The sequence below is a fragment of the Vicugna pacos genome, chromosome 8 (genome assembly GCF_048564905.1).
Source record: "Vicugna pacos chromosome 8, VicPac4, whole genome shotgun sequence".
NCBI classification, from domain to species: Eukaryota; Metazoa; Chordata; class Mammalia; order Artiodactyla; family Camelidae; genus Vicugna; species Vicugna pacos.
The window spans coordinates 50,164,273-50,190,977 of NC_132994.1; the positions used below are offsets into that span (position 1 = coordinate 50,164,273).

At 39.4% G+C, this 26,705-nt stretch overlaps 1 protein-coding gene across 2 annotated transcripts; it reads right to left on the minus strand.

Moving 5' to 3' along the window:
• Nucleotides 1–5,141: 5,141 nt before the first annotated feature.
• Nucleotides 5,142–24,679, minus strand: LOC140697724 (uncharacterized). 2 transcript variants are annotated; one of them, XM_072965858.1, is made up of 4 exons: nucleotides 24,055–24,679; nucleotides 23,684–23,709; nucleotides 13,096–13,197; nucleotides 5,142–5,235 (listed from the first exon to the last, which is right to left on the minus strand). In XM_072965858.1, coding segments are annotated over exons 1-4 (672 nt in total). In that variant the 5' UTR covers nucleotides 24,598–24,679; the 3' UTR covers nucleotides 5,142–5,234. The 2 variants fall into 2 exon arrangements, 1 of the variants encoding a protein (XP_072821959.1); XR_012074997.1 differs by lacking the exon at nucleotides 23,684–23,709 and having other exon boundaries at nucleotides 5,211–5,235; nucleotides 24,055–24,196.
• Between the last annotated feature and the right edge of the window lie 2,026 nt (nucleotides 24,680–26,705).

Genomic DNA, 26,705 nt, shown 5'->3' on the forward strand with positions numbered 1-26,705 from the left:
ACCTTTCCTGGTGAGTTAGGGGAGGACAGGAAAGGGGCATAGTCTCCAAATGTGTGTTTGATGATTGATCTGCTTTGCAAGCAAATTCTTAAATGTAAATCTTCCCGATTCCTGTGTCTATCAAGAGTGGCTTTGGAATAATGATTACAAATTTTTAACTGCCACAATTTAAATACTCAAACATGTGGTATCCTTAAGAGGCTGTACCTATGGCCCAAAGTCTATACTGTGGCCCTGAAAGTTCTTGCAAACTGACCCTTGAAAATTGTCCCCCCCTTGGCTCACCTCAGAGAGAAGGAGGGCAGGAGCTGCCTCCGTCTCACTCCTCTGTGTGTCATTGCTGGAAGGGAAAGACGTTCATCCTCAACCTTCATTCCTTTTCTTTGTAAGGAAGTTGGGTCACCTCAGAAAGAGGCTGTGTTAGTCTTTTGTTGTGCTGTGATGAATTATCACAAATTTAGAGGCTTAAGACAACACAAAGATCTTTTTGTGTTCTCTAGGTCAGAAGTCTGACACAGATCTTCAGGGCTTGGCAGGGCTGTTTTCCCTGGAGGAGGCTCTAGGGAAGAATACATTTCCTTGTCTTTCCAGCTTCCAACATGGCCTCCTTTCTGCATCTCCAAAGTCAACATCATTGCATCTTTCCTACTATTCTTTCCTAGAAACACAGCTGTGTAAGTCTTTCCTCTTTTGAGGATCTATGGGATTAGATTGGGCTCATCTGGGAAATCCAGAATAATCTTCCCAACTCAATCTAATATAATCTTCCCACTTAGTTTAATCATGTCTACAAAATTCCATTCTCCGTGTAAGGTAACATGTTCACAGGTTCCAAGCATTAGGAAGTGAACACCTTCGAGGGGTCGTTATTCTGCCTACTAAAGAGGCATAAAATATGCAGTTATCTGCCATTAGCCATTGGCAAAGGGAACAAAAGGGAAGAGCTCAGTGAAGTTATTTAGTAACAGATCACTAAAAACTTGGATCACAGACTGACACATTTTCTAAGATCAGCTTTGTCATCAACAACAGGAGTCACCATGGTCAACAGGAATTACTAAAAAGCAAAAGCCACTGATGCTTATGCATTTTTTTGTTTGTTTTTCAAGAAGAGCCAAGGGTTCTTCATATATCCTCTTGTATATTTCAGTGGGTTTTTTTCTTTCTGTTTACTGAGATATAATTAACACAACACTACAAATTTAAAGTATGCAGCGTAATGACTTGAGTCACACACGTCACAAAATGATTACCACAATAAGTTTAGTTAACTTGTTTAAGTGTTTAACAGGGCTCATTTAGTGGAGTTTACTATGATTCATGAAAAAATCCTTGGTAAAGAAAAATAGATCTATTTCCTCTTTAGAATTTTCAACACATATTCATATTACAGAATATTTTGAAACTCTAGGGAGTTTTAAAAGAATATTTCTATTTCCTGGTTCAAACAAAATCTCAAAATTCTATTCTTGATGTTTTTTTAAAAAGTGAATAAACAAAAAACTGTTTTAAGAAGTATTTTAAAAGATTAGTATTCACTATGTCCAATAGTCCCTGAAAATGTTATCCTGAAACAGACAGAGGCTTAATTTTTGCCAGATTTAGCAACTTGGGTGTTTGGGGACAGATCAGAGAGGGAGCTTTGGGAGATGTGTTCTTGTGAGACCTGTGAGAAAAGAGGGAAAACCCAATCCTTTCTCCTGACTCCTAAAGTTCACAGTTTAACAAAGCTCTCTCATTGCCTTCACAGTCTTCTCTCTTTTGCTTTCCAACTTTGGTTCAGCTTCTAAAATGGTACGGAATTATATATAGTTTTATTTCTTCCCATTTATCATTTGATTGCCTGCATTTCCTCTGTAGTTATGAATCAAACTGTTTGGTAAGGCATTTGAATTGCATCACTTACTGACTTCTGCTAAATGCCTAAAAGTGGTGGGTGCAGAGTTTTGAAAACAAGATCTGATCAGAGCAGTCTCCTGCATTTGGCTCACCCTGGGAGAGCTAGGGAAGCGCGTGAAGCAAGGGCCCACAGCTTCTACCACGGACTCTGCGTCAGCCTCCCCTTTATTTTCAGTGATGCTTTTGTCAAGTCGGATGAACAGTTACGAGGTGGTAGGGATAACAGGCTGCTGAAAAGAAGGATGTTCCAAGTTCACCCTGAAAGTTGTTGACACTGCCGAGGTATAAACTGATCTCCTGATGTTCTTGAAATATCAGCAAAATCTGCTGCCCACTAAAAGCCTCTTAAGGAGCAGACAATTTGTTTTGTTTGTTTGCTGTGGAAATTGTGGGAAGTCTAAGCACTTCACCTGTTCCATGAGATGTGTTACAGGGCAACAGATAAACTGAGCTCTTTCTGCAGAAGCTGGGGCTCAGAGCAGGATGTGACTACAAGAGAGTGATCAGGACTGACACAGAGGGCAGAATGGGTGAGCTTTTGGATTGGTCTTCTGTAAGTCTTGATAGACAGGGGACCTAAGCTGACTTCTACGTTAGAGAACAAATCAAAATATTTCTCTGACTAGCTTCTCACCACCTTGCAAGTGCATTTTCAATCCCAAGTACTTCTTAAGTCAAAATATACTAATTATATAAAGGTCAAGTATATAATTATGTGTTTGCTTATCTTTCCTAAGAAAAGAATATCATAGAAATATTCTGTATGGAGGAAATGCCCGCACAAGGTTGACACTTTCTTACCAATTTAAATTTAATCTCAACTATTACAGTTGGGGAATCACAAACAGAGCTTCAAAAATCTCTCATGTGGTCCTATTCACTCCATATAGCTGATTTTGATCATATTTCTAGCCCTTCTCTCATTTCCGAGTCATATTCCAAGACCCACAGCACGCTTCTTCCTTCCTGTTGGATTGCGTTTTCCTCCGATTCACGTCTGTGTTCCGTAGAACCAGACATCCACATTCATCCGTCTCCTGACGTTGCACTTCCTACTCCAGCCGAGGCTTCCTCGGAGTCAAAGCTCAGAGTCTTCTCTTTCATTTTCTTTTAAACTTTTGTAACCTAATCAGACCCTTGACTGTAATATTTTTCTCAATCTTCTGATGAGCCTCAGCTTCTTGGACATCCTACACTCATAGTGCCTACAATGGCTTACCATGGCTTTTAAGAAAAGGTCTTGTGTGTTTTCTTTGCTTACTCCTTCTTTCCTTCTGTTAGTATTTCAAAAACCCTAACTGGCCAAACCCAACTTTTTATTATTTTGTTTATTAAATCTTTTAATATGTGACTATCTATATGTAAGTGACCCTAAACAAACATCTTTTATCCAATGCTTTTCCTAAAATATACCCTAGATTTTTATGTCTTATTTCTGTCACTCCCCCCTAAAAAGACTTTTTCCTTGAACAAATTATTGTGTTTTCAAATCCTCTGTATAAGGATAATTTCAAGGCTTATTTTAGTAATTGATATGCCAAGTTTAATGTATTTATTAAAGACTCTGATCATTTCACCTGTTCCATGGTATATGTTACAGGGCAGCACATAAGCCCCTGTTGGAACCGTGTAAGCTGTTTCAGCAGAAGTTTAGGCATGAAGAGTGATGTGACCACAAGAAGCTGAGTAACAGAGAGGACAAAATAAATGAAGGTTTGAACTGATCTTATGATATATACATACAGTTCACATATGTTTTTTATGTTTTTACATAAAAATACATATTTATATATATGATTTTTTAAGTTATCTGAAAGACAACTTTCTAGAAAGAATGAATGGTAAATTATATGCACATTTTAAGAACAGAGGGTTTGAAGGAAATAATTTTTACATAGCTTTTGTTCTTTTTAATTCAGTTTAGAACAGTATTCCTTAACAGATCATTTTGTGCAGGATAATATGCCAGGTGGTACAAGGGATTAAAAATAAATGCAAAAATTCTCTGCCTGAAATAGTTTGCAGACCAGACCACTAACTTCAGAGTTGCCATGCTATAGCCAGTTCTGAATAAATAGCCTTTGTTTTTGTAACACTTTTTTGTAGTATAATTCCTGTACAGTAAACTACACATTTTTCAGATATACAATTTGATGAATTTTGAGAGATGTATACACAAACGAAACCACCACCGCAATCAAGGTAGCTAACATTCTTATCACTCCCTAAGAGGTGCAAATTTCAAACTCCTGATTTATCCCTTCCCACCCTCTTTACCTCCTAGTGCCCATAAGTTTGTTAATTGGTGTTCATTTATTTTCACACCTCCATCCACAATCTTCTTGATTATCATTATATCATTAATAACTTTCTTCTTTGTCTCTTATTATTGATTTCTGAAAGGTATTTGGTTTTGTATTTGAATTTTACACTAGTTCATTAAGTGGGTCAGAATAGGTCTTAAATTAAGAATCATTTATCTATTTCCTCTGAAAGATCCTTGGGCAGAATGCTGAGGTCACCACAGAAGGGAAGCATTCCCCTGCAGTTGAACTCCCGTGGAGAAATAGGTTGGTTGTGTATAATTTTGCAATCATTTTATAAATAGCTTAGCCTTCAGCCCTCTGCACAACCAAGATTATAGCTTAGAACTGCTACTCAGTAAAACCTTATAACAGAACTTCCTATTGTTTTATTTTGTTTTGCTGCATTACATTTCTAGAATATTCTGTTTGACTCTTTCATGAATAGTCTTACATATAGATGAACTTGGAGTTGACATATTTAGTGTAAGTATTATTTTTTAAAAAGCATTCTGGGCTTGTAAAAAATGACATTTGTACAGTCAGAAAGAAATTACAATATAAATCTAATATGGGCTGTTAATATTGCAGAATTCAACTTAAATACTGAAATGAAAAAGTCCTTGTATCTTACAGCTAAAGCTTTTCAGATTTACACTTGAATAAATGTGTCACATTTGAAAATGATCAAGGTTATTATTATTTTCTCTTCCTTGGAATCCAGAATATTTCTTGTCTTTATTTTTAGACACCTCTTATATGTGTTAAACTAAGGGAATATTAAAAGTTGCAAGAGTTTCTGAACCAAAGAATTAATGTACTAGGCAATGTTTTCAAGGACAAAAAGATCAAGAAAGATTAAAAGAATTAGAAATTACTTTGTTAAATGAAGAAAAAAGAAACAACTAAATGTCAGATGATATCACCCAAAAGCAGTCCATCAGCTACACCAGCTGGAGACCCCTGCAGGCTGAGCCTCAGAGCAATTGTGCTGCTGTGAATTCCCCTTCCTCTGCTGCAAGGATTTCATCTTCTAGTGGAAGAAATAGGGCAAGAATTGTAAAACAACTAATCAGTAAATTGGTGAGATTCTTGTAAGCATAAATTAAAGAACCCAATGAAAGGATTATAAAACCAACTAGCACCCAGATCAATGGGCAATCAAACATATACCACACAGCATCGCTGCAAAACTTGCCCTAGCCCAGAAAAAGAATTTTAATTGCATGTAACTCAGCTCCTACGTTGGCTTAATTAGAGAGAGAGGAGGAGAGAGAAAGAGACTGAGAAAGAGAGAGAGAGAGAGAGAAACAGTAAAAAGGCAGACAGAATGTTTAACCTTGAGCAACATAAAAATACTCTAACTCACTAGCACCTTGGAGATGTGTCATTAGCCTACACTGAAGGCATTATGAGAAATAGTTCCATGATCCTGTTATAAAGATGCTGTTGAGGACGTGATTCCCAGAATTACTGGCTGTCCTCTTTGTGCAGACCCATGGGAGAGATTCCTCTCTGTTCTCAGCACCAGGAATAGTCGTGCTGCTCCTGAACAACTGGCCTGTCTGATCCTGTGGACACTAAGTGTTATAATTGATTGCATTACTCTCTTTCTGTGTTGGCACCAAAAGGCTTAGATCCAAATTTATGGCCTTTCCCTGGCAAGTGGGCAGAATCATACAGCATGTGTTTTGTATACCAAGTTCATCCTATTTTTCCTACCTCTAATTTTTCTCTGTCCTGATTTTCTCACTCACTTATTTTTTGCATTTTGGTTTTTCTTATGGTAGTGCATTCGTTTTATAAATGGCCTTAAATTCTGTCTAGAATGTAGTGGTGTCTACTCCTGGGCATATATCCAGAGGAAACTCTAATTCAAAAAGATACATGCACCCCAATATTCATAGCAGCACTGTTTACAACAGCCAAGACATGGAAGCAACCTAAATGTCCACTGACAGATGACTGGACAAAGAAGTTGTAATAGATTAATAGATAGATAGATAGATAGCATATTATCCAACCATAAAAAAAGAATAAAATTATGCCATCTTCAGCAACATGTATGGACCTGGAGAGCATCATACTAAGTGAAGTAAGACAGAAAGAGAAAGAAAAATACCATATGATAGTACTTCTATGTGAAATATAAGAAAAAGGACACAAATGAACTTATTTACAAAGCAGAAACAGACTTACAGACGTAGAAAACAAATTTATGGCTACCAGAGGGGGAAGAGGGGAAAGGATAAATTGGGAGTTCGGGATTTGTAGATACTAATTACTATTTATAAAGTAAATAAACAATAAGGTCCTACTATATAGCATAAGGAACTATATTTAATACCTTGTAATGGCTTAGAATGAAAAAGAGTATGAAAAGGAATATACATATGCATAACTGAATCACTATGCTGAACACCAGAAATTAACACAACATTGTAAATCGACTATACTTCAATTTAAAAAAAATTTTTAAATATATATAGAGTGTAGTGGTGTCTACATGACTACATAGGTAACTGAAGACAGCCAGTTAAAGTTGAATAGATAATTACTTGCTGCTGTTTCAATGTTTTGTGCCCCACACATACTGATGTCTTTCTAGAAAACCCTTCCATGGAAAATCCCCATTGTCTCAGGTCCAGCTGGAAAGCTGAATCCTCTGTGGAGACATTCCTGACCACCACACCCTTGAGGAAGAAGTGATGTTCCTTTGCATCAAACTGAAATATGACATTTCTTTACAAGTCTTCCGGCCTAGAAATCATCTTTCTTGATGGGAGAGACTCCTTTATCTTGATCTCCACACCCCCGTGCCAACCACGTTAGTACGTGTTGGAAGGAAGAAGGGAAAGAAGGAGAAAAGAAGAGAGAAAGGGAAGGAGGGAAGGGATTGGAAAGAAGACACTGAAGAGCCAGAGAGAAAATCATTCAACTCAAAAGAGAGGAATATTTGGATGTGGCCCTAGTACTCTTTATGATAAAAATGGGAGGACATTCTAAAAAACAGATCTTATTATTCCCTTCTTTGTTTTTATTCAGTCAACCAGTCTGTTGTTTCTTGCTTGCTCTCTGCATTCCTTCCTAATGTCTATAAATAACTTGTGCAAAATTGACCCATCGAAAATACGACAGAAATGTTTTGACGCAGAAGAGCCCTATGACTCTCCAGGGAAAAGGAAATCACTGTCTCTCTCATTTCTGTCTGGCTCAAAGGTCCCAGCTGGCAAGGTTCTCCTGGGGACAGCGGGCTGGACCCCGCTCTCATCTCACCGTCCCTGCCTCAAGCGATGTGACTGGCGCAGTACAAGAGTCTCGCTTGGTGCTTTGTGATCAACAAAGCCACGCCTGGAAAATGAGAGAGATGGGCTAAGAAGAAAGGCCTTCTGATCAGAAGCCTCCAAATCCATACTCAGAAATTTGTTTTATCTGAGAGGCTTTCAGGAGTCTCCCCAGACTTCTGGGAAGACAAGCGACTTAATTAAAAGCCAAGTCTTGTGAAGATGGTTTTGGTGACTGCGGGGGAAGATCAGCTGGAGCTGGGGAAGCGACCACCGTGAAAACCGTCCTGGGATACTAGAAATACGCAACCACACGATAAAATTAAAGATAAAATCCTGTTGTGAATAAATACATCAACATCAGGGAGAAAACAGATCATAAATTGAAGTTACCTGTTAAAACTGAGCTTGAAATGAAAAAAAACAAACAAACAAACAAGTGTTGCCAGGAGATAAGTGAAAACAATCATCTATTTTTATAGCTGAAAGCATTTTCTCCACTTACTGTGTTTTCATTCATTTTTGTGATTACTTTAAAATGCATTATTTCATATTAGAGGCATGACTGGGATCTGTATCTGAACAGACTTTTTTGTAGAAGGGAGAAAGTTTTGCTAAAAGTAGCCAGCTAAGGTTGTCCTCCATTGGCCAAGATGGGTTATTTTTATGGGTGATAATGATTTGGCCCCTCAGCTTGTCTCAGCCTGAACTAGTCCAAGGGCCCCAGGAACTTCAACAGGTGTTTCCCAGGCCACCAGCCAAGCGCCACAGTGGGGTCACACCCAGAAACAAGAGAACAGCAATCTGTGACTTGGCTCCACCAGCTGGCTCCCTGGAATGCAGCACCTCCAAACCCCTTCCTCTAGAGCAGAGAGAAAACCTAGGTAGTCCTGCACCTGCTGCCCTTCCCAGCTGCTGGCTCATGGCTCCCAGATCCCCAACATACACCCAGAGTCTCCTGGAGCTACCCCACTGCCCACGCTGTCTCTTAGGGAGGCCACATGGTTCCACTTAAAATGCTTCTGTCTCCTTCACGCCGTTTGAACTGGCAGCTCTGTTTTGGTTGCCCCGAGGTTGAGGTAAGAAAGCAGCTTCTGGGTGGTGTGCTCACTGCCACAAAGAAAACTGCTAACCTACTTTTGTTTTTGCTGTGCATGTGATTTTTGCTGTTGTTTTGCTTTTGAAAAAACAGCTCTACTCTCTTAAGGATTTTTGCACTTGTCCACAGAGTGTCAGACCTCAAAACATTTCAGCAACACAACACAGTGCTCTTAAACACGGGACTTGGTTTCAGTTGGTTAGATATTCCACTGTTACAGATGAAATTGTGCTCCCCCCAAAATCTACAGGTTAAAGCCCTAACCCCTAGTGTGACTGTATTTGGAGTTGGGGCCTCTGTGGAGGTAATTAAGGTTTAAGAGAAGGCGTAAGAGTGGGACCCTCAATCGATAGGATGGATATCCTTATAAGAAAAAGAAGAGGTGCCAGGGATGGGTGAGCCCAGAGATGGGGCCATGTGAGAACACAGTGAGAAGGCAGCTGTCTATAAACCAAGGAGAGAGGCCTCACCAGAAACCCACCCTGCTGGCACCTTGATCTTGGACTCTCAACCTCTATCACTGTGAGAAAACAAATTTCTGCTGTTTAAACCACCCAGTCTGTGATGTTCTGTTATGGCCTCCCTAGCAAATGAATAGTCACCAAAATAACTGTGCAAAAAGGAGAACCAAGAAAACAGGAGGAGCTATTACAATGGAAAAGAGTTAAATACATTTCTGGAAGACCGAAGGTGGTTAAAAGTCTATTGATAGACAAAAGAGCCAGGGCAGGCCAAACACAATTAGGGGGAAGCGGCAGCCGATATGAGAAGGAATCTGCTGACCTGAGCTCTGGAGGATAAAAGTGAAAAGTGGTATCTTCATGGTCCTACCTTGCCCCAGCACCCAAAGCAAAGTCAATCAGTATTTGCCCCTAAAGACTGAACAAAACATTAGAGAACTCAGCCTTCTAACTTAGTGGTGTTGGTGACCCAGAGTTACAGCCTCACACACGTACAGTCTGTCATCTAACTGGCTTCTTACCCAAGAACCCATGTGCTGTGAAATACAGCTTTTACACTGTTAGTCAACAGTTCCAGTCCCATTCTGCAGCTTCTAGGGAAAATTCATACTCATAAGAGATAATTGAGGTAGAAAATCTTAACCAAGAGCAGAGAAAATTCAAACATATTCAATATTTCTGACTTAAAACAAGTGGATAACCAAAGGTCACCAGGAAAGAAAATGAATAAACTAAACAAAAAGCTGATGCTGAAGGAAATAGAAGTGATTCAGGGAAAAGAAGAAAACTTAAAAAAAAATACTCAAATGTATATACTCAAGGAAAAATGAGTAATAAAACAAGAACAGGATGCTATGGAAAAAGAACAAAACTCTTATATTCATTATGTTTTGCTGCATAACTGATCACCACAAACTGAACAGTCTAAAACAACAACCATTTATTATCTAATAGTTTTTGTGGGTCAGGGATCTGGCCACAGCTCAGCTAGGCCTTCTGTTTAGGGTCTGGCAAGGCTACAATCAAGGTGTTGATTGGATCATGTACTCTTCTGGAGGTTAAATTGAGGAATAATCCACTTAGAAGTTCACTCAGGTTGTGGGCAGAATTCCTTTCCTTTTAACTGTAAGACTGAAGGCCCTGGCTTTTTGCTTGCTGTCAACTAGGGTCACTCTCAGTTCCTAGAGGCTGCTCAGAGTTACTGGGGTCTCTCTGCAGTTCTTTGCAAGGACGGCTTCCCCAACACGGCCACTTACTTCATCAAGTTGGTAAAGAGAGTCTACAGAGTTGTCAACCAGCAAGATGGAATATTCTGTAACATGATGTAATTAGGAATAGCTTCCTTCTATTTTTCAGAAGCAAATCATGGGTTCTGCTCACACTCAGTGGGAAGAGATTATAGACAGATGTAAACACCAGGAGGCAGGATCATGAGATGAACATCTTAGAATCTATTGGCCACACCCCTGAAAGATTAAAATTTCACTAGTTCCATTTTAATAATCCAATAGAAATATTACTGAATATCATTACTGAAAACAATTTTTAAATTCCCAGAATATAGAGCAAAAAGATAGAAAATATGAGAGAAAGACAAGAGAACCTGAGGAGGGTCAACATCTGAAGAACAAAGATGCGGAAATCATTAAGAGCTTGCTCTGGGGGAATATGACAGTGGGAGGAAGGGCGTGAATAATCTTGCTAAGAGTTAAAATGCTTTGTGTTTTTGTCATTGTACATTCTAAGAGCCTGGAGCATGGCCATTTACTGATCATGTGACCTGAAACAAGTTACTTTTCCTCTGGGAGCTTCAACTAACCTATCAATAAAATGAAAATAATAATAATCTCCCATTATATCACCTGTAAGGCAGAAAGGAAATAATGCAGGTAAAGTACTTAGCACAGGGCCTGGCACAGAGTGAACTCAACTCACCTGTTACTATATGTAGTGTTTCTGTACATCCTACAGTAAGTGCCCAGAGATTATTTTCACTTCACATCTTTGCATTTTCTTACATCGGAATGAGTACTGCTGCTTCTCCCAAATTTAGAATAGACAAACAAGACTGTACTGTGTAGCACAGGGAAATATATACAGGATCTTGTGGTGGCTCACAGCGAAAGAGAATGTGACAATGAATGTATGTATGTTCATGTATAACTGAAAAATTGTGCTCTACACTGGAATTTGACAACATTGTAAAATGACTATAACTCAATAAAAATATTTATATATTAAAAATAATTGAAACTGTATTTTTGTTAGAATACCTGACATACACTCTTTTGAATATGGAAGTGCTGATTTCTCTCATTACTTTGAGTAGGTACGCCCCTTTATTTTCATTTTTTAATATTTTTTATTGATTTAAAATCATTTTACAATGTTGTGTCAAATTCCAGTGTAGAGCACAATTTTTCAGTTATACATCAACAGATATATATTCATTGTCACATTTTTTTCTCTGTGAGCTACCATAAGATCGCATCAAGTTCTTCATTCACTCAGAAAATTGGTTCCCCGGCGGTGGTACCCAGCCGCAGCTCTACCGTAATTCTCCGACTAGTCTGACCTACAGAGACAGGCTGGGGCCCTGCCTTGGAGACCCCTCATCACACTGTGTTTTTGTGTCTTCTGAAGATGAGTTTACAGTTCTCCTGTTTCACTCCCTTACATGAGTACTGTACATCATATTTTTAAAATAGTACAAAAGGAACAAAAGAATCTCCTTCCCCTCTCCGTAAAGGTTGAAATCTCTGCTAACAATTTATGGTGTACCCTGACAAAAATTTGTATCTTCATTACATCTTTTGTTAGCACAAGAAAAGTGATGAGATATCTAATAATTAGAACATTCTAACATTTATAAAGTGAAAACTGACACTAATTACAGAAATTTTACATGAAATTTCCAGTGCTTAATGCACAAGATGTAAGAGATTTTCACACGTGGCTCTTAAATCCTTTAGTGTCCCAGTCCAGCCTGAAACGGAAGGGGTCTTTCAGGATATGGAGAAACACTAGTCATTCTCCTTTCTGGTTAGAAAAATCCAACTATGACTTCCTGGTAGTTTGGGGAACTCTAGCAATGAAACTTCACTCAAGCAATTTGATATTATTTGACCTATCAAAAGCCTTGGGGAAACAGTTCCCTGTGTCATCTCACACGAAGACATAAAAATAGCTCCGTAGTGAAATAATAACAATAACAGGAGCAGGACATAAAAACATCAAGTCAAAAATGCTGAAATTCATCCCTGCTTTTCTGGGTGGTTGAAATACTGTGGTATTTACTTCACCTAATACAGGCTTATTTATTTTCATTGTAAATAAAGATAACTACATCTCTCCTGTTGATATCATACAGTTATCATAGGATTAAATCAGATTAAATTTAAAGTTTATTTTGAAGTCAAAAATCATCATTGTTATTATAATTGCATTTTCAACCTCAATGACTTTTTTTTTTCATTTTTACAATCTTTCCCTAAGAAAGAGAAAAAAATGTTAGTATACCATAAAAAGATCTCCCAAGAGAGACCAAAACCAAAACCCAAAGATACTACAAATAGGGCTTATTTTTACCTGACTTCTAGTTGATAAATATATATGAAAATCAGGTTAACTGCTTGTAAACACCCGACTTTCAGAGTTTCAGTGAATGTATATAATATTCAGTCATTCTTATGAAAACTTATGCAGCACTCACTCATTAGTAGCTGATAATTATGAAAAGAATACACTGGTTCTTAATGAATAATATGATTTAAATTGATTTTTATTAGACAGTATATTCAACGTTTATTTCATCAATTTATACTCAACATGTTTGACAGAATGGCAGGAACAGGTTGTACCACTGCAAAAAGAAATAAGGTAATCCTCAGCCTTGTCAAAACTCTTAAAATAATGTCTAAAGCAAAGTTTTCTCATGCTAAAGTCTGACAATTTGTCCCTTTCATCACGATTAATAAAGCAGGACATGCTATTGTTCAAATTCTGAATCGTAAGGTGACTAGAACACAGTAGCATCACAGAATTCTTACCAACTTATCAGATCCTCTTCCTCCCCTCTTTCTTCATTTTCCAGTGATTCACCGTAAGAACATCCATCACGTGATGAACAGCACGGCACCAGAAGTATGCCTCTGGAACGGAAATGTAATAGCATCATTTGAATAGACGTACAATCAATTCTCAGTTTCTTTGCCTTTGGGGAGACAATATAGATGCGTGGGGTCTGTAAAAAGCACTGTAATTTCAAAATCTCATGTTAACAAATCGATTCATTGCCACCATCATCTTGTTTGAGACTAACTTTTCTATGCCCTACACAAAGCAATAACCAGAAAACGTCTTAGCCTCTAGAGTTTCCCAAATATCCAAGCGAACCAGTTCTGGTTCATATTCCTCGATTCCATTCCTTTGAAAAAGTATTAGTTAGAGCAGCTGACATATTAGACAATGGAGTAATCTTAACCAATCAACCAAATAAAAGTTGCTACAATCAAGGAAGCCAAGAGAAAAAGAGCCAAAATCCGAGTATCTTCATCCCCTCGAAACTTGTCAAAACAAAACCTTGAGAAAGTGATGTAGCTTTGACTTTGAGTCCAGGTAGATGCTAAGGAGAGACCTCAGATGTGTCACTCTCTGCAAAGAGAATATGGAGGAAGGGAGAGCTGAAGCCTTGCCTGAGTGTGGGAATTAGCAGATGGGGATGAGATTTTCTATGCCTGTTCCCCCTACACCATACACACGCACACATGCATGCGCACACACACACACACACACACAAACAGTTGGATTGCAGAAGGTAAATGCAGGGCCCGGTGTGAGAACAATTCCCATGGCACCATGTTCCATCATGTGCCCACCTTTCCACCCCATTAGCAGGAAATCACTGAGGCTAGCGTTTCCAACTGGCTGCCCAACAGCGGGCTAGACTAGCTGTCCTCCGTCACACGCCCGGGAGGGAGAAAGCTGTCAGGAGCGGGGTGCAAGTAGAACTGGGAAAGGGAGGAGAGGACAGATGCCACAGTGTGGGCAACCCCACCCCCATCAAAGGAGCAGGGACTTCAGAGCCTCTTCTCACACACCCCGAGACACTGCGAAATTACAAAAAGGCATTCTCTTGGCAGAACAACCACCAAAAGTGCCCGTCTGTTTTCTGGGTAGGGGTAAATTGCTGGCCCAACCACTGCCAAAGAAGGAAGTTCTGTGGAGTGGAGACTGTGGGTGCATTTTGCTTCTGGATGGAACGTCCTTTCCTTTTCTCTCATTCTCTGCAGCTGATGAGGATGTTTGGGATTACAGCAGGCTTCTCTCTTGAACTCAGAATCCACATAGAGTCTTCATGGAAGAAGTGGAGGCAAATCCATGATCTTTTTCTTTTTTTTTTTACTGAAGTATAGTCAGTTTACAATGCTGTGTCAGTTTCTGGTATACAGCATAAGGTTCCGTCACAAAAAAGAATAAACTAATGGCATTTGCTGCAACATGGGTGGACCTGGAGATCATCATTCTAAAGGAAGTAAGCCAGAAAGAGATAGAAAAATACCATATGATATCACTCATATGTGGAATCTAAAAAAAGAAAAAAGAAGGCACTAAAGAACTTATCTACAAAACAGAAATGGACTCAGACATAGTAAACAAACTTACGGTTACTGGGGAAGAGGGTGGAAAGGGATAAACTGGGAGTTCAAGATTTGCAAATATTAACTATTGCATATAAAATAGGTAAATAGTTTTCTTCAATATAGTGCAGGGAACTATATATGATATCTTGTAATCTATAATGAAAAAGAATACGAAAATGAATATATGTATGTATATGTATGACTGAAATATTATGCTGTACACCAGAAACTGACACACTGTAAACTAACTAAACTTCAATAAAAATAAATAAATAAATAAAATTTTAAAAGACACAAATGAACTTAGTTACAAATCAGAAACAGACTCACAGACATAGAAAATAAACTTATGGTTCCCAGAGGGGAAGAAGGTGGGAAGGGATAAATTGAGGGTTCGAGATTTGCAGATACATTATCCTCTATTTCCTGCTGGGACCTTGTGAGTGTCAGACAACCTGAAGGAAAGGATAAAGAGGGAGAAATTCAGTAGTCGGGCTCTTCAGCCTACAATGCTGCCTCTTCACAAGCACAACTTCAAAGAAGAGGCATGAGTGGGGAGCTGCATGTGGACCCAGCCTAGGGGAGGGGAGCTTTCATGACCAGAATGTTATGCATGGTAAAGAGTCTCTCTGAGCGCTGAGAAGAAAGAAGATGGAGCAAAAGAGATCTGGAACTAACCAGAGTAAAAGGAAGGAGATGGGCGCACATGACATTCTCCTCTCTTTTTGTAACCTAGCGTGAAACTATCACTATTTTCCTAGGATTGAGGAACCCTGACGTGAAGTGTGTGTGTGTGTGTGTGTGTGTACACAGCACAACAACCATGCCCTGATGAGAATGCTCAAGCCTGTTGACATAAATCAATGTTTTGGCCTCCTCCAGAGATCACGTGAACCAATATGTTCTGAAAAATATTACTAAAACTCATAGCCTCAGGAAGTTGTAGGTTTGTGCGGCAAAAGTATTTACAGAACTAATTCCATTGTGTAATTGAAAGTGCCTTTGGCTTGGCAACCTATTGACGTGGCAAGAAATGCTATCAGTGAAAATGAAAGCAAGTTTCCTGCTTTCTTTAACTTCCTTTGATCAAAATTCTTTCTTCCTTTGTTGAATCATAAGATTTTGCCCACGATGATCAATATAATAAAAAAGACACCCAGGCTGTGCCGTTACCTACACTCAGTATCTATGTAAAATAGGCACCCAGACTAATAGGGACAAATCAACAGATGCTGTTGGTCAGAGAATACTGTAGGTCAGTGGTTCCCAAACTGTTTGTGCCTCGGCTCACCTAGGGGGCTTTTTTAAACTATATATGTCCATTCTCCAGTGTTCTCCCCACCTCTGCCTAGATATCCTAATTCAACTCATCTGCCGAGGACCAAGGATTCATATTAATTCAGTCTGATGAGTTCATTTATTCAACATTCATTCAATAGATATTTACTGAGAGCTTATTATGAGGCAAGGTTGTCAGTATATTGCAGTGAATAAAATATAAACAGTCATCTCAACCTTTCTGGAATTTACATGTATCAAGGGAAATGCATAACAAGTAAGTAAAATATATAGCATGTTAGGAAGGGATAAGTGCTGAGGGAAAAAAATCCATCAGAAAAGAACAGGAAGTTTGGGAGGAGGTACAATTTTAATTAAGGGAGCTGGGAAGGTGATGCTTTAACAAAGAAGTGAAAGAGTTTAGAAAGCAAGGCAAGCAGAAATCTTGGGGAAAGCACTACAGGTAGCTGGAACAGCTTGTGCAAAGGTCCTGGGGTAAAAGTGTGGCCAGCCTGTGTTCAAGAAACAGTGAGGAGGCAGGATGAACTGAACTGAATAAAGATAGGGAAGATTAATGGGGGATGAAGGCAGAAAAATAATGAGGGGGCTTATAGGTCAATGCACAAACTTAAGCTTTTACTCTTAGAGGGTTTTAGCAGAGGAATGATCTGATATGTAGCCAGTGTCCAGTCAGTATCACTCTGGCTGCTCTGTTTAAAACAGACTGAAAGAAAGTTAAAGCAGAAACAAGGAGATCTCTTAGAAAACCACTGACATAACCCAGGCCATGGGACCAGGGCTGGTAGCCATGGAGGTGACTGAACATGGTTGGAATTTGAATATATTTTTAAGGCAGAGCCAGAATTTGCTGATCAACTGAATGTAGAGATGCGAGGAAAAGAAAGGAATCGGTCATGTCCTCAAGGTCTTTACTCGGAGCCACTCGCACAGATGGAATTGCCTTTCCCCGGATGAGGAAGTCTGGGGAAGGGACAAGTCACAGCATATTAAAAGCCCAGTTTCAGACATGCTACCTTTGAGTAGCTTATTAAAATTCAAGTTAAAATGTTAAACAGGCAGTTGGAATAGAGTTCAACTGTCTGTGTAGGAAACACAAATTTTGGACTCATCGGCATGTAGACAGTGTTTAAAGCCATGAGCCTGAATGGCATCTCCAAAGACAGCTAGAGAGAAGAGACCAAGGACTAAGCCCCACATTATTTCGCTGGGTAGTCAGGCCTCTGCTGCAGATGCGGTACGTTTGGATTTCAGCAGAACATATTTCAGTCTCTCATTCAAAGAAGACTGGTATCAAGCCAGCTTCACTAGTGACACAATTGGATACAAAAGTACAGCAAAAAATTATTGTCCAGCAACATGGATGGACCTAGAGATGATCATACTAAGTGAGGTAATTCAGGCAGAGAAAGACAAATATCATATATCATCACTTACATGAGGAATCTAAAAAATGATACAAGTGAACTTTTTGATAAAACATATATAGACTCACAGACATTGAAAACAAATTTATGATTAGCAAAGGGAAAGGGGGAGGGATAAATTAGGAATTTGGGATTAATAGATACACACTGCTAGATATAAAATAGATAAACAACAGGGACCTACTACTGTATAGCACACAGAACTATATACAATATCCTGTAATAACTTGTAATGGAAAAGAATCTGAAAAAGAATATATATGGATATAGATATAGGAATCATTTTTCTGTATACCTGAAACTAACACAAAATTGTAAACTACCTATACTTTAATCAAAAAATAAAAATAAAGCAAAAAAAAAAGAAAGTTAAGACACAGAAAAAATTATTATTAGACTGTTCTGTGGAAGGAGATAGGTTTCCTGGAAAACCCTAAGGCATGCTCCTCACCCTATCCCATCAGCATTTTAAATCATCACCTTTCATGGAACTATGGATATGGACATCCAGTCCCCTTCTTCTTAACTGAATAGTGATTAAACTCAGGTATCCACCCTTCCTCCCACAACCATGTGCCCCATGTCAGTTCCAGCGTCAGTCCCGGCTGGCCTCAGGGTAATCCCATTCCCCTGGCCTCCAGAAGGCAAATGGGACTTTCAGTGAGAAATGCAGGGTTTACCAGGAAACTCCTAAGAAAAACCTCCTGGCTCTTAAGAGAGAGCCCTGGGAGAGAAGGCCTTGTTCCTCTTCCCCTGACTTCTGGAGGAAACACAGGGACGGTGTCCTGTGGCCATCTTGCACAAACTGTCTATGAGAAATTAATCATAATCCCTATGAGATGCACATGTGAGAAGTCGACACCAAATCACGGAGTTTAGAGCCAGAAAATGACCCCGACAAGTTAAGTGAAAGTTCAGAGCTCAGAGCAAGTTAACCTCAGGGTCTAGGGCCTGGTCGCCTGACGCCCAGGCCAGTTTGCCTCCTCTGTACCCCACAGCCTCCTCAGCTTGACCTCTTTCCAGCCCTTACTCTGCACCCTTTGGTCAGGCCCATTGCCCTCCTAAGAACTCCTAATTGGTGTTTCCACTTTCTGCTATGAAACACGGCCTTTAACAAACAGCCAGAAAGCCTTTGACGAAGTGTTACACAGAGTCTTACTTCATCTATCAGCAGAAAAGATCAAAGGCTCTTGGTGGATGCCGAGAGAATCCAAGTGGCTCGTCTGTCTTGTTAAGCATTCAAACACTTCATGAATTTTCAAGGAAATTAAGAACTGGATCATGCCCTCCGTCTGTGCATGTTATTTTTGTTTATATCACCAGAAGCTGTTTATCCATACCAATCAAGAGATTCAAACCAACAAAGAGAACCACGGGAAAAGATCAAAACACTTGGAGGTGGAGAAAGTTGCAATGCACACCTTATTATCTTTGAATAGATTGGAGAGTTGTTTGAAAAGAGATGAGACAAGATCTAAGAGGGGGCTGTGCCTATGGGGGTGAGATGGGGCCGAGGGGGCTGTCAGTAGACAGTGTACATATTTTGATTGTATGCAAACTGTGGGCAAGTAGAGGGGGAGCACCTGGGTTACCATATGGAAAACTTTCATCTCCTGTAATAAGAATAATGAACACTTATATGATGCTTATTATGTGCCAGACTTTGGACATAGTAATAATTTACTAATTCAGATGATCTTATCTATTTAAGGTACATTTGTTAAGTATATACACACACACACACACATATATATACATACAGACAGACACAAACACACACAGATGTGTATCTGTAAGCATTTATGGTAAATTTTAAATTCTATTGCTATTTCCATTTTAAAGAGATACAGAGAAGTTAAGTAACTTGCCCTAGGACACACAGCTAGTGAGTTGCAGAGCTGGCTCTAACATCTGTGGTTCTGATCATAACTGCTATGAGTCTCTGATACTCCTCATCTCAGCACACGATGAAGGCCCTTCCTAAACTGGCCCAGAAGCCCTTTATCCTCACCTCTGGGCTTTTGACTCAACGCAGCACACAGAACTTCCCCTGGCCCTGTCACATGGGGCCTTTCAAGATTGTTTACACCTCCTCCTGCTTGTCATTTTCCCAGGATAAATATCTTCCCCAAGTTAGCCTGGCCAATTCCCACTCATCTTTCAGGACCCATCTCAAAAGTCTCCTTTTCTGGGCAGCCGCTCCCAGCTCCCAGGCCTCGGAGCTCCTACGTCGGCTCCCCCAGGCCATCCCTTCAGCTGGGACAGTCCTTCTGTTGCAACACTGATTTCTCTGTCGGTAAATCTGTCCCTCCCAGCTGACTCTGAGTTTTTTGATGAAAAGATAATATCCCATGTGCCTCTGCATTTACAACTCCTAACCAAGCACCCAAAATAGACGGTAACTGTTTGATGAGGGAATGAAATGATGCAAATGTTATTAATAGCTGTATGGAATTCTTCACCAAATGACTAGAATTCTAGGTTTTACACTGTAAGGAGAGAATATTTTGTAAGAAGTTCTATTCTGTAAGGGGAGAAATTTCAAATATATTTTGGTCGCCCAGACAGCTCAGTTGGTAGTACATGAGATTCTTCATTGCTAATATATTTTGGAAGTGGATAGGATGTAAATTATAACCCTTTAAGTACTATATACAGAGATGAATTCACTGGACAAACTACAGGTTAAAAACAAAACCCAAAAAAAACCACCATGCAACTTAATCTATGCGTGGGCAGAGCCCAGACCCCAAAATACCAAATGGCAAGCCGGGGGGGCGGGTGCAAACTCTGAGTGTCCATCCACACCTGTGGCTGTATTTCAGGCCTGGAACAAAGCTCAGCAGCCCGCCCTGACTTCAGCCCCACCCCTAAAAGCCATGCCGTGAGCTGCGAGGTGGAACCCCTGCCCGAGGGCAGCCAAAACAGTGAGAAACTATTGGTCCGATCAGAGAAAGCTTAAAGGCACTGCTGCCTGGGGCGGTGATGGAGGAGCACCCAGGACTTCCATGATTCTGGTGGTTATGATTGTCCTACCCCTGACAATGAAAAATCAACTCAGTTTGCTAAGGAAGATAAAAAACAATTTTTACAAAATTTTTTTCCTACCATTTAGTTACTCTGATGTAGATCACTTCTGAAATTCCATTTGATTTTGAAAGAATTTGACTCTTATATTTAAATAATCTCCTGGTGTTTTGTTTTCATCTTCAAATTCAACTGTAGAGGACACATCACGGTGATAAATCGCTTTGGCACGGCTAATGGAGGGAGGCTACCGTGAGTTCTGCAGCCTAACAAGGTATTATATGCCACGTGCGAACATTTGTGAAAAAGCGACCGCGTTTGCTGAGTAGCAAGGGATGAAGTACTGAGCCTCTTACCTCTTGCTTTCCCAAGATTCATCAACAGGTAAAAGACCTTACAATTTGCCTAGAAAGAGTTTTCTATGCCACTATCTGTCCTGGTTAGACATTTGGCAGTTTCAACTAAAGATTCCTGACGGCCAGGCTGTTTAAGAAGCCAGTGGCTGCTTCAGACTGATGTGAACTGCACAGAATAACTGATAACAAGTAAACTCTCAAACTCCCTAATATTTGTCCTCATCTTTTAATGCCTTTTTTCCTTTTAAGGTCATTCAATCTAAAGTCATCACCTTTTTATTTAAACGAATATTCACATTTTCTCTTTGATCTTAGCATTTTACACACAATGATATGTTTTAAGTCTGATGGATATAAGGAACTCGATCAGAAATAGACACCAATAAAATACTCAAGATCTTCCAAAAATAAGCAAAATGTAATACAACATCCAGCAGTTACAAATCACTTAGAGAAGCCCAGTTTTGAGAACTGCTATTGGATGAAATTTTATATTTTATGCCAGAAAGTTTTCAAATGGAAACATTTTTCTTCTGTGGGTGCCACGAAGCAGCTGTTCGTGTGATGAGAAGGCTATTTAGAAAAGTGATGTGAAGCTTTAATTAAAGCCCGTCTGCTGTTTCCCTGTTTCTGACTATTAAACACAGTTTGTGTTATTAACATAATACTTGGAAACGTATTTGCCTTCAGGTTTTGTTTGTTGGGATGCAAGCCGGCTGCTTCTCTGCTTTTTCATTCTTTTCTGAACAGTCTCAACTTAGACGAGTAAGGCAAAAAGTTCAAATTTACAAACCAACAAGGAAATCAATGATTACGGAATAGATGATGTGCTGATGCTCAACTGATGAATGAGTTCAGCAAAAGAAACTGAATTGAAGCCCCACCTTGTCCCATAATTATAACTACACGCGGCTGTATGGATGTATGAATATGGACCAAATCATGTTTCTCAAAGTGCACTCTCCAGAATTCTCACCCTAATAAGTGCTCAGGAAAACAAAGAGGACTTGTTGATCCGAAAAAAAAAAAAATACATATATACTATACATATAACTGAATCACTTCGCCGTACACCTGAAACTAACACAATATTGTAAATCAACTACACTTCAATTGAAAAAAAGGGGGGGGGTTCTTGGGTTAAGCCAGGCCCACCTAGATAATCTCCCTTTCTTATAGTCCAGTTACCATATAATTTAACCTAATAACTGCAGTAAGATTTATCAGATTCACAGTTCTGGGGATTATTATGCAGAGTGTATTCTCAGGGGGCAGGAAGTCTTGGGCGCCGTGTTCACATTTGGTCTACTACACATACACTGTAATAACAAAAAGACCCCAAAATACAATGGCTTAAATAAAAGGATCTATTGATTAAAAAAAATCTGGTTATATCCTTTCCCTGCCTGCCTTCTGTAAAGGAAATAATATGCATTAGCATGTTAAATGTTCTGAGAAGTCCTGATTTTTTTAATCAGCATAATGTATAATTTTGTGTTTCTACACTTTTGACCATGGAGAACTTGTGCCTCTCACCTATTATAACTCCACAGAATTAATGTCGCTGAAGACACAATTGGATAAAGGCCAAATCAAAGTGTAAAATTTTAAAAATTGTAAGAAAAATATAGACAGTTATTGAATATTTTACGTAGGATACCTTACAGATTAAACAAAACAAAAAAGAAAAGAAAAAGAAAAAGACCAGTTATGTTTGACCACATAAATATTAACATTTCCAGACATCAAAAGATTTTATAATCAGAAGAAAGCAATTAACTAAACTTGAGTCTTGGTAAAATTTGATAGTCAATATTCTTAATATAGAAAGAGCATTAAAAAGCAATAAGGTACATAAACAAGAAAAATGGAAAAAGAACACTAACCAAAATTCACAGAACAAGAAATATAAATGGCCCATAAACATGAAAGACAGCTCCCTCTTACTAATATTCAACACATGTAACCTGAGCAATCAGATGCCATTGTTCTTTTATCAAATTTAGCAACAACTTTTTAAAGTGTCACGCTTTGTATCTGGGGCAGAGATGGGTAGGGCTTCACACACTGTCCTCATGAAGTATAAACTGAACACCTTTTCTGAAAGGTCCTGTCATCTCTTTTGTACAATCTGTTCCATTTCTAGGACTATATTTAAATAGATTTATGCACACTGTTAATTATATTATTTATTATAATGGAAAGATATAAAAATCTTCATGTCTGACAACAGGAGAATTATTAAATAAAATAGTATCACCGATACTGCCCTGAAAAAAGGTTGCCTTATAATAATGTGAAAATGCTCCTAACATTCAATGGAAAAAGCAGAATCATACTGATTATATTTTAACTGCATTTCAGTAATTGCATGTATATGTGACTATTAAAAAGCTTGAAAGCAAATACATCCACACACAAATAACAATTCTTTCTGGATGGCATGTCAGGCAATTTTTTCTAAATTCTCGCCAACAAAAGGAAAGAGTGATTAGTCCTGCCAAATAGAGCGCTGACTCAACCTTTATTAATTACCCTCAAGCCACTTCTAATTAGCACATTGTTTAATAATAAACGGAGGTTAGCAAAGTAGTTTAGAGATCCCTTTAAGTACTTCTAACTTACTAATTCTATTTATATCCCTAATGATCTTGAACTTAAATATGAAAATCTTTTTTAATGTTTTGGGCAAAGGTAAGCTATACCCAGCCCACATACAGTTGACCACAAAGATAAATTAATACTGGTTAATTATTAGATATCATAGTGGTTCTTGGCTGAGGGGAAAAAATATTGAAACAGGACAATTCCTAATTAATGCACCTTCTTTCAAAGGACTAAGTATTTTGGAACATTTTCTCAGACATAAGAAGAAAAGGTAACTTTTACCTCGTAAGAACAATTTGAAAGAAGAGCTAGAAAAAAACAGCAGTTTTAGGGGGACTCGAATTTCTGAGAAGAAACGTAGCTGTCAGCTGCTAAATCACTCCAGGCCTCCGGCGCGTTATTTCCCTGACGCCCCCAGTGCTCCGTCCGATCCGCCGCTCAGGGCGGAGGGCCAAAAATGGCTTTCACTACCTGCAGAACCGAGGCCTGTAACAACCCTATTAGAAAGAGAGATACTGGGGGAGGGGTGCATACCCCCATCTCTGAAAACCCGCGGAAACTTTCCGGGGGAAGAGGCGGGGCCCAGGCAGAGCCGCCATATTCTCCGGGGCTTCGCACCCAGGCGGGGGCAGAGGCGAAACCTGCGTCCGCACCGAAGGGCTTAGCAGCCTCAAGGGCCAGACTGAGCCGGGCCTACAGCCCTGGGCAGATAGGATCCTTCCATTCTGGTCCCCCAGAGAACTTGCTCCACAAAGACAAACAAGCAGCTGGGTCTTGGCTCGGAGCAGGGACGAGGCTGCCCCTCGGTCTTCCCCGAGCCCACCCGCGGAGCGCGACCAGGGCGGAGCGCGACCAGGGCGGAGCTCGCAGCCGCACAGAGCAGCGGAGCTACCGGCGGCGCAGGCAGGGGGAGAGCGGCCCCCCGCCTGTGGGGCAGGAACACAACCCCTGACGGAGGTGCTGGGAAGGGGCACGACCCGCCCTCCTGCCTGGCCAGTCTGCAACATCTGACTGCGGCATCCGGAGGGGCAGTGACCCGCCCGCCCGCAGCAGAGGAGAGCTGCATCTGACCCCGTGTTAGGAGGAGGCGCGATCTGCTTGCCGACAGGTGCTGGGAGCAGCACAGAAGAGGGCGCCAACGGAGGGCCTCTGAAAACAAGCTGAGCTTCCAAAACAGGACGAAGACAGAAGGACATCACATTAAAAGCACACACACTCCAGGAGAACACCGACAACCCCCCCCCTTTTTTTTTTTGGATTTTTGTTTTGTTTTGTTTTGTTTTTGTTTTTGTTTTGTTTTAATCTGTTTTTACCTGTTCTATTTTCAATTACTCATTTAATTTTTACTTCTTAATTCATTTCTATTTCTCTTGGGTTTTGATGTCCTGTTATTGATTAGACACAGGCTTCAAACACATATATTCATCTCCCCACCCCCTTTTTTTTTTTAAAGGTTTTAAAAGGACGTCTCCACCTGATTAATACTCTGCTTCAACCCGCTCTTCTATTATTCATTATACATTGTTTTCAAACCCTCTTTCTCCCTTCTTTTAAAAATCTTTCTCTCTCTCTCTTATTCTTTTCTCTTTTTTTTTCTTTTTTCTTTTTTTTCCTAAGTTCTATTCCTAAATAGGCATTAGATAGATAAAATCCTTAAGATCCAAAATAGACAACTGATACTCCATAAGCCACAGTGCCAGAGAGGTATGAGCAAGATGAAGAAGCACAGAAACCTTTCCCAATTAAAAGAACAAGAGTAATCCCCTGAAAGAAAGCTCAATGAAATAGACATCGATAGCCTATTAGATCAAGATTTCAAAAAAGGAGTGATCAAATTGCTGAAGGAATTAAAAGAGATAATGCTTAGAGAAATAAAATATGTCAAAAATGAAATTGAAGCTATAAAGAAGAGCCAAGCAAAATGGGAAAACTCAATGACAGAGATGAGGAATGATCTAACAGCTGTGCAAAGCCGACTAGTTAATGCAGAGGAACGAATTAGTGATCTAGAAGACAGGGCAACAGAAAGCACCCATTCAGAAGAACTACAAGATAAGCAAATAAAAAATAATGATAATAGCATAAGGGACCTATGGGATAATATAAAGCGTCCCAATCTTCGCATAATAGGGGTCCCAGAAGGGGAAGAAGAATCAAAGGGAATTGAAAAGGTTTTTGAAGAAATCATGACTGAAAACTTCCCAAACTTAAAGAAGGAATCAGATATCCAAGTACAGGAAGCTCAGAGGGTCCCAAACAGGAAGAACCCAAATAGACCCACACCAAGACATATCATAATCAAGATGGCCAGAGTCAAGGATAAAGAAATGATTCTAAAGGCAGCAAGAGAAAAGCAAAGAGTGAACTACAAGGGAACCCCCATAAGGCTCTCAGCTGATTTCTCTACACAAACACTACAGGCCAGAAGGGAGTGGCAAGATATATTCAAAGCCCTGAATGAAAAAAAGATGCAGCCTAGGATACTTTATCCAGCAAGGCTATCCTTTAGGATAGAAGGAGAAATAAAGAGTTTCACAGACAAAAAAAAAAGCTGCAGGAGTTTAGCAACACTAAACCCATGCTAAAAGAAATATTGAAAGGGCTATTCTAAATAGAAAAGCAGCAGGATGCTACAGAAATGAGAAACGTACAACTGGAAAGGTGATAACTCATGAATTACAAATAAAGAAAACATGAAATTATAAAAGAAGACATACAAATCACTGAGAGTGGGAGAGGGAGGCAGGGAAATATAGAATTTTTTTTCTTTCTTTTTTAAATTTTTTTAACAGTAGGATGGGTTTGAGATCATGTTATTATCAGTTTATTAAAAACGGGTATAGGTTAATAGATTTACAAAAAAGGGTAACCACAAGTCAAAAATTTACAAGGGAGTCACAAAAATTAAATAAAATCCATGATAATACAAAGGAAAATTACCAAACCACAAAAGGAAGAAGAAAGGAACAAAGAGGATATACCAATTCAACTGCAAAGATAAGTTCAAAATGGCAATAAACACACATCTATCATTAATTACTGTAAATGTTAATGGACTAAATGCTCCAGTCAAAAGACATAGAGTGGCAGACTGGATAATAAAGCAAGAACCTTCAATATGCTGCATACAAGAGACCCACTTTAGGGAGAAGGACACATATAGATTGAGAGTGAAAGGATGGAAAAGGATATTCCATGCAAATGGAAAAGCCAAAAAAGCAGGTGTTGCAGTACTGATTTCAGACAAAATAGACTTTAAAACAAAGGCCATAAAGAAAGATAAAGAAGGACATTTTATAATGAT

Coding starts and splice junctions, on each gene's coding strand:
- LOC140697724 (XM_072965858.1), bottom strand. CDS start 24,597: ATGTCCTTCTGTCTTCGTCCTGTTTTGGAAGCTCAGCTTGTTTTCAGA. Junction 23,710..24,054: donor TGAGGCTGCTAAGCCCTTCG/GTGCGGACGCAG, acceptor GTTTTTTTCTAG/CTCTTCTTTCAAATTGTTCT. Junction 13,198..23,683: donor TTTCAAATTGTTCTTACGAG/GTAAAAGTTACC, acceptor TTTCCGTTCCAG/AGGCATACTTCTGGTGCCGT.